The sequence below is a fragment of the Drosophila grimshawi genome, unplaced genomic scaffold (assembly GCF_018153295.1).
Source record: "Drosophila grimshawi isolate 15287-2541.00 unplaced genomic scaffold, ASM1815329v1 contig_44, whole genome shotgun sequence".
NCBI classification, from domain to species: domain Eukaryota; kingdom Metazoa; phylum Arthropoda; class Insecta; order Diptera; family Drosophilidae; genus Drosophila; species Drosophila grimshawi.
In genome coordinates, this window is record NW_025063240.1 from 13,014,488 (window position 1) to 13,026,682 (window position 12,195).

Consider the following 12,195-nt stretch of genomic DNA (forward strand, 5'->3'; position numbering starts at 1 on the left):
AACGGCTTTTCTGCTAGTTTAACATTTATTTTTTCGCTGGAATATCCCAAATGTAGGCATCGATAGTTTCCCGATTTTGCAAAAAATTTAAATTGAATTACAAACTTGACTTTTAATCACTGAACCTTTATTTGCAAGACTAAAGAAAGGACAGAAAACATTAGATTAATTTCTTACATATATTGCCTCACTTTAGACACTTTCGCCTAACACAAATTTATTGAATTTAAAATGAATTATTAACTACCACAGAGCACAAAACGAAAACGCGTTCACTGACTACAAACTGGTTTCGAAAATGTTTTAAAAACTGTTCTAAGGCTTGGCATTGATTAATAGTCGCGTAATGTTAATAATTTCAATAGTTTGCTTCTTGCATTTGAACGGCGGATTAAGTTTTGCATCAAGTCTTTTTTTTTAGTACAAAATATAAAAGAAAATTGGCCTTACAAAATTTTAAACTTTTGACTGCTTCAACTTCGCATAAAATGGCTTTTAAGTACACTTAATTGAACTGATTCTCGCTGGGCAGCGCCTCAGGCTCAACGATTATGTCTTGAGCCTGGAACTCGTCGCGATTAAATGTATTCTCTTCACCGGACTGCAGACGCTGATAGACGAGAATACTGTTGCCAGTGCGCGACTGCAGGTGCTGCAAGAGAGAGGCGAGGTTAGGCAGCTTCGCTCCCAACGCCGTTGCCGACCAATCGTCGAGCAATGCCTGCGAGTCGATCAGTTTGTTTACCTCGGCATGTTCAATGCTATGCAGCAGCTTATAGTTAGTCAGAAATTCGCTAATCCTCTCCCCCAGCGTGTCAAAGAGCACCACATGCGAGGGCAGCGCAGTGCGCGGATGCACTGGAATATGAGAGCGTATCCAGTGCATGGGTGCATCAAAGAACCGATCGGCCTCATCTTTAAAATTATCCCGCTGCTCCAGATTGGGCTCGCAGGTCAGGAAGCGCATTGTGACATTCTCGTGAATGTGGCTAAAAAGAGTAAATTGTTAATCCATGATTAATGCCAATGTGGCTTAAACTCACCTGTAATAAGGCGTCGAGTGGCAGGGCATCAGGAAGAGTATATTGGCGCGATGCTCGCGTTCATCGCGATAATCGTGGGCAATGTCTCGCAGCTTGGGCATCAGCTCAATGGGTCCCTTCTGGTGCACAGTGCTCAGGTACCAAGCGGGCACAACGTTGCCCATCAGTATGATCAAAGCAGCTGCCCACAGTTGCGTGCGAGATGCACGATAGCTCCAGCGGGAGAGTGCCTCCGCCGAGACATACAAACACAACGGCAGCAGGGACGAGACGAAACGGAACTCCTTGTGCTCCACGGTGCTCAGGACCAGCAAGGTGACCAATATGCTGATCAGCAACTGTTTGCTGACCGGAAACCTATCGCTTTTGCGCACGGTTTGCATGATGCCAAAGATAAATGGCAGCGTATTGATGCCCAGCACTGTGGGCAGACCAACAGTGAAGTACCAGTACCATGGATGCGAGCCGTAAAAGCTGCCAATGTTGTGCAGCACATTGTACTTGAGGAACTCCCACGGCGTCACAATCAGTTGACCATGCCAATAGGTGTCTATGGCAATGCCAACACCAGCCACAAGTAAACTGAGAAGAGGTACAGTAAAAGTTGTTAGGATTAAGTAGAAATATAAGTGAAAGTTATAACCAAGTCCAGATCCAAATGCCTTTGAAGGTTCTGATGTGGAAATGAATACCCACTCACCCAATGACAACGAAACGCTTGAGGATTAGCTCCACGGCAGACAAGCGACTGTTGCGCAGATGATAGAGTGCCAATGGCAGCCAAATAACAGCTGCTGTGGGACGCAGGAAGCAGCAGATAGCAGCCGGCCACAAATAGGCGCTGCCCTCACCAAACCAGGGAAAGTAGCTAAGAGCAATCGTGGTCAAGGAAGCCTCCAGCGTGTTGGCCAGCGTGCGCGAGCCCGTATAGAACCAGAACCAGGGCACCAGGATCAGAAACAGGGCCCATTTACGTTTGCCCGTCCACACATAGAAACGATAATCCGAATAGGCGGATAGCGTCGCCTGGAGTAGGCGTGGCAGCAGCACCAACAACTGAGCACTGTCCAACTGGAGCAGGGCCAACACTTTATAGATGGCGGCGATGATCAGGGGATAGACATAACTGCGGATGCCTCTTACCCATTCCCAGGTCAGGTAGCCATAGCTGTGGAAGGGGAAATGTTGTTATTATCAGTTGATATATAGAATCCTCTCTCGCTGTGCTTACCCAAATGTCAGTTTGTGAGCCACCTCGAGACTCTGCCAGTATTCGTCCGGCACATAATAGGTTTTGACCACAAAAACCGACGCCAGCCGCACGGCCAGTATCAATGCGAAGACATATAAAAGCCTCATTACGGCCCCGCCTCGCTTATTTGTATACACTGGAATAAATTAACACATTAATTAGCTGCTGCTGTCACTTTTTAATTTATGCATGTAAATTTATGCGTTTTATCAAACAAAAAATGTTTGTGGCGAACGTGTCTAACCTTAAATTTGTTGGTAGCGCTGCGTGTGAATTTTGTTTTATAAGTGTAAAGTGCGTGTTTTGATAAAATTTCGATTCTATTTTAGACAGAAAAGCATTTGGCGCGCTAGCGTTGTGAAAAAATTCTATTAGGCGGCCTAAAAATAACGCGAACCAAAGAGCAAAGCAAAATAGGCAAAGTGACGCTGACGTTTGCCAGGGCTGCGCAAACAACTATCAGCAACGGCAATCGATTGTCAATAGACACCGATAGATCGCGATTAAGCTGAGACTGCATGCTTGAAGTTATATTCAAATCACCTAACCATTTTTACACTTATGTCAACAAAAAAAGCTTTCCTTATATAAAACATCTACCAAGATCAAAGCGGTTTTTGAATTTCTACAGGTTGTTTCTAGACTCAAAGAGAGGAGGATTTGAAAAGCAGCCTCTCTCTGTTTTGCACCTATTATGTTAACAAGGGGCTGCCACCTAGTCGGCTATTGGCATCTCCGACTATCGATAGGCAGGAATCCCCCTCCTACACTTCAACTGTCCCTTTCCGATATGTCAAACTAATAAGCAAAACAAACAAAATGAGTGAATAAACTCATCAATAGATATATTTTTTAAATTTTAGTTTATTGCCGAAGAAGAGTAATGTTTGTGGTGGCTCGGCGTGTCGTCGTGTGGCAGCGCAGCAGTCGCCTTTCCACCCACCTTCCACGCACCTTTGCCACACTAACCAAAAATCGAACCGTACTCAAGTCTGATGTAATCGGAGCTGCAAGAAGGCATGTACATGGAAAGGGTGAGGCCAGCAATGATTTAGGATTCATGCCGTGGCGCTGGTCTAAACAGTTGTGGGGCAAAATGTTTGGCAAATATCTGCTGCTTACAAACGTCCTCGGCTCCGGTGTCCTGATGGCCGTTGGTGATTTCATCGCCCAGGATTACGAATATCGTCGTGGACTGAAGCATCAAGATCAGGATCGCTGGGATGGCGATCGTTTGTATCGCATGTTTGTAGCGGGCGCACTTCAGGGTCCACTGCATCACTTCGTGTACAGCTGGATGGATCGCGTGATGCCTCATCGAACATTTCGAAATATTGTGAAAAAGATTCTCATCGATCAACTGTTTATGTCACCCGCGTGCATCCTCATATTTTTCTATACGGTGTGCTATCTGGAGCGGCAAACGTTGCAGGCAACGCATCAGGAGCTGATTGCCAAGTTTCCCTACATATATCTGCTGGATTGGCTGACTTGGCCGGCAGCACAATATATCAACTTTCGCTATCTGGACACCAAATATCGAGTGGCATTTGTCAATGTGTGCACGGCGGTCTACAATGTCCTCATTTCGTACATGAAGCACGACTTCAACGTCCCTCTCTCCTTGGAGCCCTCTATTTCCAAGGAACAGCTGGCAATGGCAGCTGGAAAAGGGAATGAAAATGAAACCAAAAACTCTGCTGACAAAGTGGTCAAAGTATCTGCTGAGAAAACAGATGAACCTGGAGGGGAAAAAGTAACAGTTGATTTATCTAAGGACTAGACTAGACATAATTATAAGCATTTTACAAAATTGATGTGATAAACCTAAGTAAATAAATAGACACAATTTGTTAGTGATCGCATATATATCATTGAAAAGAGGCTTCTATTAAATTATACAATTATATGGACGCACCAAAGAAACTTTAGTTCAAAATTCAAAACAATTCGACATTATTATTTATAATTGTTATTCATTCTTAGTAAATACAAATTCTCAATGTACAATTTTTTATTTTAGTCGAGTTATTTTCAATAAATCGGGTAAAATCGTATAAATCTATAGTCTCTCTAATGTGGAGTCTATATATGTACATATGTAAGTATATCTGAAAAAGTTGCAGAAATCTGCTCATCGAATTCTTATATGACTAAATACACAGTCCTTAATTACACACAGTAATTATCAACTTCATTTATTATTAAGTATTGTATTTAGATAGACAAAACAATATTTTATATATTAATTTTAATATTAAGAATAATTTATTGATATCTGATAGTTGCAGGGCACAGATAATTGAGATACTCAATAGAATTCCTATGATCTACATAATAAATAACATGATGGAAGAAGATCTCAGCTCTTCAAAAACTATAATTGGCATTAAATCTAACAAATATATGTTTTACATCATTTTTCAATATATTTTTTTAAATTTTAATTTTGTACTTAACATGCTGTAATATATAATTTTAGATGCGCTTCAGAAACTGAAGAGTTCAATTAGCTTTTCTATATACATAAAATATTGTATTTTATAAATAATATTACTATATTTAAATATGCTTCAGGAGTTGAGAAACTTTGAGCCACATTATGTTTGTCGATTCTGAATGGCCATCGATCACTTGATGACAATTGTTTCCACTGGCGGCGCAATGCCAAAGATGTGCTGCGCCAGCGTCAGATGCTCCTGGCTGATGAAATTGGCGACCAGCGTGGGCACATTTTCATTGCAGCGCGCAATTTGCTGACGAATCAGCGATTTGAACTCGTCGCGTGCCCCTTTGTCGGCGCCCCGGGTGCCAATGCGACGTGGTTGGGTTGTGCCAGCGGTACCATTAGTGCCGCTAGCACCACCGACGCCACCGCCATTGGTTGGCGAGCCAGTCAGCTCAAAATTGGCATCATCCTGCTGCTGAGAGTTCCAGATAAAGGCCAGCTCCTCAATGATATCCGTGGCAATAATGTAGTTGGATAAAATGTGCAAATTGAAAGATTTGCGTTGTGTGATCAAGTTGAAGATGTGCTGCTTGAGCAGCATATCCTTGTCGGAGTTCAATTGCAGCAGGGCAAGCAGATCGCCCAACAGGCGATCCGAGCAATTCGGTTCGAAGAGCATTCGGCTGAGGCGACTGGTGATGGCACGTGTGCAATACTGGATGAGGGCAATTTTGGTCAGTGGCAAGAAGATCATGTGCCGATGACTCTTCAGGCTAATGTTATCCAGCAACTGACCACTGGTGGCCGGCAGCTCAGCGAGTATCTTCAGAATGCACTGAAAGCCCTGAAGCTGTAAGAAAAATAGATTGAATGAAATAATGTTCAAATCTCTTGGAGATGATTCACTTACCGTCATGCTACCCTGCATTAGATTGAGGCTAAGGATTTGCAGGCTCTGCACCAGGGTGCTCTGAGCTGTCATGTCTGCCATCAGTTTGTTGGCCTCGTCGCGGTGTCCAAAGTAAATGGCCAGATCGAAGAGGAAGCGGGAGATCCAAGGAGCCAGCGGCAGTGCCAGCATCAGTTGACTAAAATCACGCTGGAACTGTTCCGTATTGAGCAGCTGCCAGCAGCGAGCGGCATGGAGAAATGCCTCGGATAGCTCCTGACTAATGGCCGTCGTTGCAGAGAACTTAGGCGGTTCCATGCTTTGCACTTCGCCGCCATCCGATGTCCAATCCATGCTCTGCACCTCGCCACCCTCCGGCGACCAGTCGATGAAGCCCTCAACCAGCACATGACTGACATCGGCATCCTCGATGCGCAGTTTGCGTATATAGCCGTGCAGGGAGTAGATAAACAGTGTTGTAGCATAGAATAGCACCTGGGAGCTGCCAGCTGGACTCCCACGCAGAATCTTGACCAACTTATCCCAGTAGACGTTCTGATTGACGTACTTGCTGAAGGGCAGAAAGGGCTCCCATCCCATCATCTGGCCACAGAGCATCAACACCTTGAATATGTTCTTCCACGCCTCGGTTGTATCGCACTTATCATCGTCCATGATCTGGCGCAGATAATATTCCAGGGAGTTTGTGTATAATCGACATGCCAGCAGCGGCGATAGCTCTGGCGGCTTATTCTGTATCATGGGCAGCACCTCCTCGACCAGCATGCGCTGATATAGATCTGGATCCGCTTTCATGCCTTCCGCCAGCATTTCCAGCAAACGGGGTGCTTGCGTTGCCGCTGTTTTGGGGAACTTGTTGAACATGAGGATGTAGCTGTGAATGCATTGCTGCAGATTATCGCCGCTGTTGTTGATCGTGTGCACAAATATGCTGTGCTGCACCTCAGGCGTCAAATGCTTGTACATCTTCACATAGAACTCCTGCTCCGGCGTGCTTTCGGTCTCATTGCGCAGCGCATTTGTCAGAGCATTCACCTCCTGCCAAAGCTCCGCGTGTTGATTGGTAAAGTTGCTGGCGCTGTTATGGACAGGATATTACATTAAGTTTTTTTTCGTTTTCCTTTGAGACGCCACTTACATGACACTGAAACATTTGGCTGCCTCCTCGTAGTTCTTGGCATCGCGCTCCAGCAGGTAGGCCTCGTATTGCACGTTGAAGGCATTTGGATAGAGCGTCTTGGCGGTGAGGATCCATGCCTTGGCCGAACTGGGATCGCTTTTGCGCACGCTTTCCGCCTGCTTTACCATATAAATCTCATTTTCATCGATGGAAGTCATTGCTGCAACCGAAGTTAATTGATGCCGGCAATTAGAGATGAGCGAAATACTAATGTGCAACAATTTTCATAGGACAGTACGCTGATACGATACTTAAAGCTGTTTGTATGGCTGAAATATATATATTTATATAAATATAATCCGAATTTTGACAGATAATTTGTGTTTCTTTTCGTTAAGCCGCAAATTGCATTAAACATTTGCTTCTCATTGCAATTACTTTGCAGTAACGATACTCATGCAATACTATCGATAGTATCGATAACGGATTGACTAAAACAGGTGGTTTTTGCAAGCATTTGTTTTTTTCTGTGTATTGCGTTGCAACTTTTAAACAAAAGCCTTTAACATGACAAACTATCAGTCGCTAATAAGTAAATACGTAAATTAATCGCTGAATTTAATTACGCGCAGCTGAAGAGCAACTGAAGTGCACGGTGTTAATGTGTGTGGAAACGCAGAAAGCGTTCAAGTCCTAATCAAATGTTTAATGTTTCACTTTACCTTGTGAAGGCATGTGTTTAAATTTAACGTAATGCACAACAAGAAATTAGAACATACATAACGCAAATCATGTCTGATTCCACAAAAAGAAACACAGACCCCGGCGCCGACAGTGCGGAGGCGACCGCCCCTTGTCCACCCCTGCCCACAGTCGGTTCTGCTGCTGCTGCTGCAGCCGCCGCTGAGTTGGACACGGCAGGTTAGTAAAACTACTGATATGGGCATTAAAATACATGCACATGTATGTGTTTATAATAAGTTCGTTATAATATTGTATGTACATATCGATTATGTGAGATTTGAATCATTCATTTGTTGCATATGATCGATTTAGTTTATGTTTATTGTTGGGTGACTAACTTGGCGATTAGAGGTGGGCGCGTGTCGGCACGAAACATCGCAGCACCGACACGAGCCTGCACGATTCTTGTACATTCGAATTGTTGATGTTTTATGATTTCTGATAAATATGTAATTAACTTTGGTTATTGTATTTTGTAATTGTGTTTTTATTTGTTGTTTTTTTTCCTGCTGTATGTTGCTTTATTTTAATACAGTGATCGTTCGTTATATTTTCGCATTCAATAAAATAAAGTTCGATTTTAATTTTTGAAATTGATTTACGAGGAATCACTGTACTCGTTTTGGGTCGTGTTTTGTTTTATTCGTTTATTTTATCGCGAACACGATGACGTCGTGTTGTTTCGCTCGTGTTCGTGTTCCCAGCGATCTTCAGTAATTTTTTAGTCATTTTCAAGTTTTGTGTTAATTTGTAGTGTATAAATAATCCATCCATAAAAATAAAAAGCAATTAGTTAAATGCACGTAGACACACATTTGGTATTCCGCATGACACAAACGCACACAGGTTAGTTTTTTTGTTTTTAATTTACATGTTATATTTATGTTTCGCAAAACTCTTTAACTAATCTCTGTGATTCTCATAGACTCAACATCAGCATCCTTCTAACTAAAATAAAACCACACACACAACACCGATGCAACAGCAACAAACAACAACAACAACATCACCATCCACAACAACAACCACCACATGTTGTTCTCATTGCCAAACCTTGCCTCATTACAGCGACAGCTCAAGCGATGGAAGTGGAGGAGCCACTGTGCCTAGAATATGCCACGGCGGAGTCAGTGCCACTGCATCTGCGACAGATATTGAGCCAGCTAAAGGGCAAGATTAGCGATGCCGAGCTTCTGATGACACTCATCTATGTGGTGGCATTGGAGTCGGGATTTGTGGAGGATCAAACGTATGCGGAGCATGGTCATCTATTGAAACCAGTGCCGGCAGTGGGTTGCTTTCACATCTACAATGTGCGTCTGCTTAGCCAGCTGCCGTTGCACTTCAGCCGGGAATTCGAGGATTCTGCGTTTCGCATGCTTCTGCACACCATGCAGGACGAGAAGAGCGCAACGGAGGCATCTGAACTGTTCATATTAAAGTCTCGCCTCATGGCCGTTGTACTGGGGGATCTACTAATGGTCACACTTAGTCCCGTGCCGCCGTCAAAGGAGCGGGGTTACAGCGTCTGCCTATCGATTGGACGTTTTGTGCTCAACATGAAGCTGGCGACGATTTATGAACGCTTTCGCCAGCTGGATGAGCTCTCCCTGCAGCTGCGTCAGCAGCTCTTTCAACCGATGCGTGCCCAGCAGCTGCTCGCCATCAATCTCCATTTGCATCCATCGCTGATGGGACTGCCAACGGAGGTGTATTCTCAAATCTTTCAACATTTGAGTAAAAATCAACTGAATATTGTGGCAAATGTCAATTGGCAGCTCTGCGACCACATCAAACAGTTTAAGGAGCATTGTGAACACGAATCTTAATCATAGTTAGAAATATAAATATTGCTTGTGAATTGTATAAGAAAATAGATTCTAACTAGAAACTAAATATATATATAGAAGCTAGTGCTGTGTGGAAGTTAAAATTTGTCATGATTTGTCTTATTTCTGGAACAGTTTCTTGGGCGATTTCACAACTTTGGCATTTATTATTTCTTTCTTATTTTTTTATTTTTTTTTGGTTAACCTTTCCCTTCTCAGTGGACGTGCCCACAACGCCCGGTGCCATTTCCTGTGAATCGTTCAACATATTCGAGCCAACGCCATTGGACTGCATCAGCATTAAGAGCAGTGCCAGCAGCTACCTCCAAGATCGTGATGCATACGGTAAGTGCAACCGTCAAAACTCTTTGGAACGCCCCTAAAGCAATCGACTCTCAACCACAGCACTGCAGAATTTGTAACAAGTGACACATGCCACACAAACAACAGTTTTTGCCATCACTCTGCAGTTTGCTGTATACCCTGTACTTATTCGAAATGCCTAAAAGGGGTTTGCTTGGTTTGCTCAAATTTTATGCGACCTTTAAAGCTGTATATATATTCTATATATCCTTAAATTTAATATGTCTTACTCAAATATTAATGTTAACAAAGCTGGAAGCTCAGTAAATGAAGATACTTTCACTTTTTGGACAGCTTTTCAGGTTTTTGAAAGAAATCGATAAATATCGATAGTTAAAGGAGCAAAGCAAAGACTTAAATTATCGTCAGGCAAACACAATACTAAAGTAAATCGATGCTTGTCGCAGAATATTTGCTAGTCGAGCACAATTCTCTCTCTCTCTCTCTCTCTCCCTCTCTCTCTGTCTCTCTCTCTCTCGTTTGTTGTTCTTTTTTATGCGCATGCAAAGCAAACAACCCACGCAGTAAACATCAGCCTCCCATCGGCAGCAGGCAGGAGGCAGAGCTACCCCGCACCTAGCAGCAATAGCACCCATCCTGATATGGCTAACATCCCAATTTGTGCTGTAACTGTGACTGCTGCTGCTGCTGCTGCTGGCTGCTGCTGCTGCTGCTGCTGCTGCTTGCTGTGCATTGTTGAGCGCCTGTTCCGTGTTTGTATTATGATATCGACTTTCTTGGCAACCTTATCAAGGTGGGGGGGCGGTACTTGATGTACCCTGTTTTTGGTTCGCCCGTGCCCGTGCTCGTGCCCGTGCTGGGTACGTCCTGTGGGTACCATTGAAATTGTCTTGCAACAACTTTATCAAAAGACCCACTGACAAATACATAAATAAATTACGACGACAACTTCGTGTATTTCGTATATGCATACGTAAAAAAAACACGTCCTGAACAGGATTTCGTTTGGTGTGCTACTCTTTTGTCCTCGCATCCCCACGACAGTTGGGAGTTTTTTGTTTTTGTTTTCTTTTTCAAGTAGTATTTGGCTGTGCATCGCGCTCAGAAGCTTTTTGGAGAGCTTTGCAGCTGCTCTTGAAATCTGTTTTTCGGTCCTGGCCCCAGGAGCAGCTGTTTGACTGGGCACCACTTGGTGTGTGCGCCTCAGTTTGGGTGAATGAACCCAACGCCAAACCAGAATGTTGTGTTTTGTGCCTCAATGCCTCAATGCCTCACTCACTGGGTCGAATGCAACCACCAATCACTAAAAACTATGCAAATCATGCGAAACAATTTTAAATGCGGTTTCCATTGCTGGAAATCGGTTCAGTTTCCCTAACTTTAACAGACAGCTTCAAGTTTATGAATTGCATTCGTGATAAGTGTGCACTATTAATAACCAGATTTTTATAATAAATTAAAAAACTGAAATTGATTGATGATAACACTTGTATACAACTTGGAAATGGGCTAAGTTTTTGCTGAACTTATGGCATTTATTTACTATAAGCAATGCTTAAAAAATATATATATATTTTGAATTAAATTATTTAAATTAATTTAGACAACAAACACTGCTTTCAATTGTATACAACTTGGTTGAATGGTTTCAGTCTTTGCCCGTTTGTGCATGATAAGTGTTTAATTGGCTGCTCAGTATTTTTGCCAGTTTAATTAGGTTCCGAGTATTTTTGCCAGTTTAATTAGGTTCCGAGTATTTTTGCCAGTTTAATTTGGTTCCGAGTATTTTTGCCCCACTGTGGCAACGTCTCGCTTTCTGCCGTTTTGTCGGCTGTTTCACTTTTCGTCTTGTAAACAAAGTGGAAGAGTTGGCAAAACATACGCTCGCTGCATGCAAACGAACTTTCAGGAGCCCAAAGTGTAGCCTTTACCCAGTCCAGAGACACACACACACACACACACACACACACAGTCCTTAGGGGCGCAGCTACCCTTGCTCCTAGAACTGGTCCAGTTCTAGTGCTTTTTCCAATGCTTCCGCTCTCGCAGGCACTCTCTCTCTCGCAGCTTCACGCTCTCTTTTTATCTCTGTCTCTGTCTCTGTCTCAGCTTGGTGTGCTTTTGACAGAAGCGTTAGCTTTTTCATAGGATAACAAAGCTTCGCACAATCAGTCGTTGTACTTAAACCCAACGGTTCTGGTCGAATTCTCGGTTCTACGTTCGACAGTTAAGCGCGTCCTGTGTCTCCTTGATAGAGAGAGAGTATGTGTTTGTGTGTGTGTGTGTGTGTGTGTCTCACAGATGCTCGCGTATGCTCATGTTGAAAGTTTGCAAGTAGGTCCTGTTGTGTGACCGACATACAACTATTTACATACGCACACACACAACCACACATGATCCATAAATAAGTGTGAATTGTGCATCAGCTGTTTCCGTTAGCATTTTAAATGTTGCCCCATTTTTTGGCATCGCGTCGCGCGGCACCTTAATTAGTGGATCAAAGGATACGCATAGGGGGCATACA

General features: G+C 43.3%; 5 protein-coding genes across 7 annotated transcripts in view; 3 read left to right on the forward strand and 2 right to left on the reverse strand.

Moving 5' to 3' along the window:
* Positions 1 to 92: 92 nt before the first annotated feature.
* LOC6558451 (GPI mannosyltransferase 3) lies at positions 93 to 2,730 on the reverse strand. 2 transcript variants are annotated; one of them, XM_001984349.3, is made up of 6 exons: positions 2,540 to 2,730; positions 2,275 to 2,431; positions 1,744 to 2,211; positions 1,044 to 1,625; positions 746 to 989; positions 93 to 652 (listed from the first exon to the last, which is right to left on the reverse strand). In XM_001984349.3, the coding sequence occupies exons 2-6, from the start codon at positions 2,400 to 2,402 to the stop codon at positions 506 to 508; spliced, it is 1,569 nt and encodes a 522-aa protein (XP_001984385.1). In that variant the 5' UTR covers positions 2,403 to 2,431; positions 2,540 to 2,730; the 3' UTR covers positions 93 to 505. The 2 variants fall into 2 exon arrangements, with proteins under 2 accessions (XP_001984385.1, XP_032590812.1); XM_032734921.2 differs by having other exon boundaries at positions 93 to 989.
* Positions 2,731 to 3,047: 317 nt separating this feature from the next.
* LOC6558744 (mpv17-like protein 2) lies at positions 3,048 to 4,176 on the forward strand. The gene has a single exon (XM_001984348.2). The coding sequence runs from the start codon at positions 3,179 to 3,181 to the stop codon at positions 4,076 to 4,078; it is 900 nt and encodes a 299-aa protein (XP_001984384.1). The 5' UTR covers positions 3,048 to 3,178; the 3' UTR covers positions 4,079 to 4,176.
* Positions 4,177 to 4,748: 572 nt separating this feature from the next.
* Positions 4,749 to 7,009, reverse strand: LOC6558147 (integrator complex subunit 10). The gene is made up of 3 exons (XM_001984347.3): positions 6,793 to 7,009; positions 5,655 to 6,732; positions 4,749 to 5,594 (listed from the first exon to the last, which is right to left on the reverse strand). Exons 1-3 carry the CDS (start codon positions 6,990 to 6,992, stop codon positions 4,926 to 4,928), a joined length of 1,947 nt encoding a protein of 648 aa, XP_001984383.1. The 5' UTR covers positions 6,993 to 7,009; the 3' UTR covers positions 4,749 to 4,925.
* Positions 7,010 to 7,305: 296 nt separating this feature from the next.
* Positions 7,306 to 12,195, forward strand: part of LOC6558304 (phosphatase and actin regulator 4) — a 105,389-nt gene continuing 100,499 nt past the window's right edge. Inside the window, exons 1-2 of one of the 2 annotated variants that reach the window (XM_032743163.2) lie at positions 7,306 to 7,695; positions 9,567 to 9,692. In XM_032743163.2, the coding sequence (XP_032599054.1) occupies positions 7,566 to 7,695; positions 9,567 to 9,692 (256 nt within the window). In that variant the 5' untranslated portion in view covers positions 7,306 to 7,565. The remainder of the gene's footprint in view (positions 7,696 to 9,566; positions 9,693 to 12,195) is intronic. The other variant, XM_032743162.2, reaches the window with a different exon arrangement.
* LOC122322626 (protein nutcracker) lies at positions 8,236 to 9,445 on the forward strand. The gene is made up of 2 exons (XM_043215613.1): positions 8,236 to 8,364; positions 8,444 to 9,445. Exon 2 carries the CDS (start codon positions 8,601 to 8,603, stop codon positions 9,345 to 9,347), a length of 747 nt encoding a protein of 248 aa, XP_043071548.1. The 5' UTR covers positions 8,236 to 8,364; positions 8,444 to 8,600; the 3' UTR covers positions 9,348 to 9,445.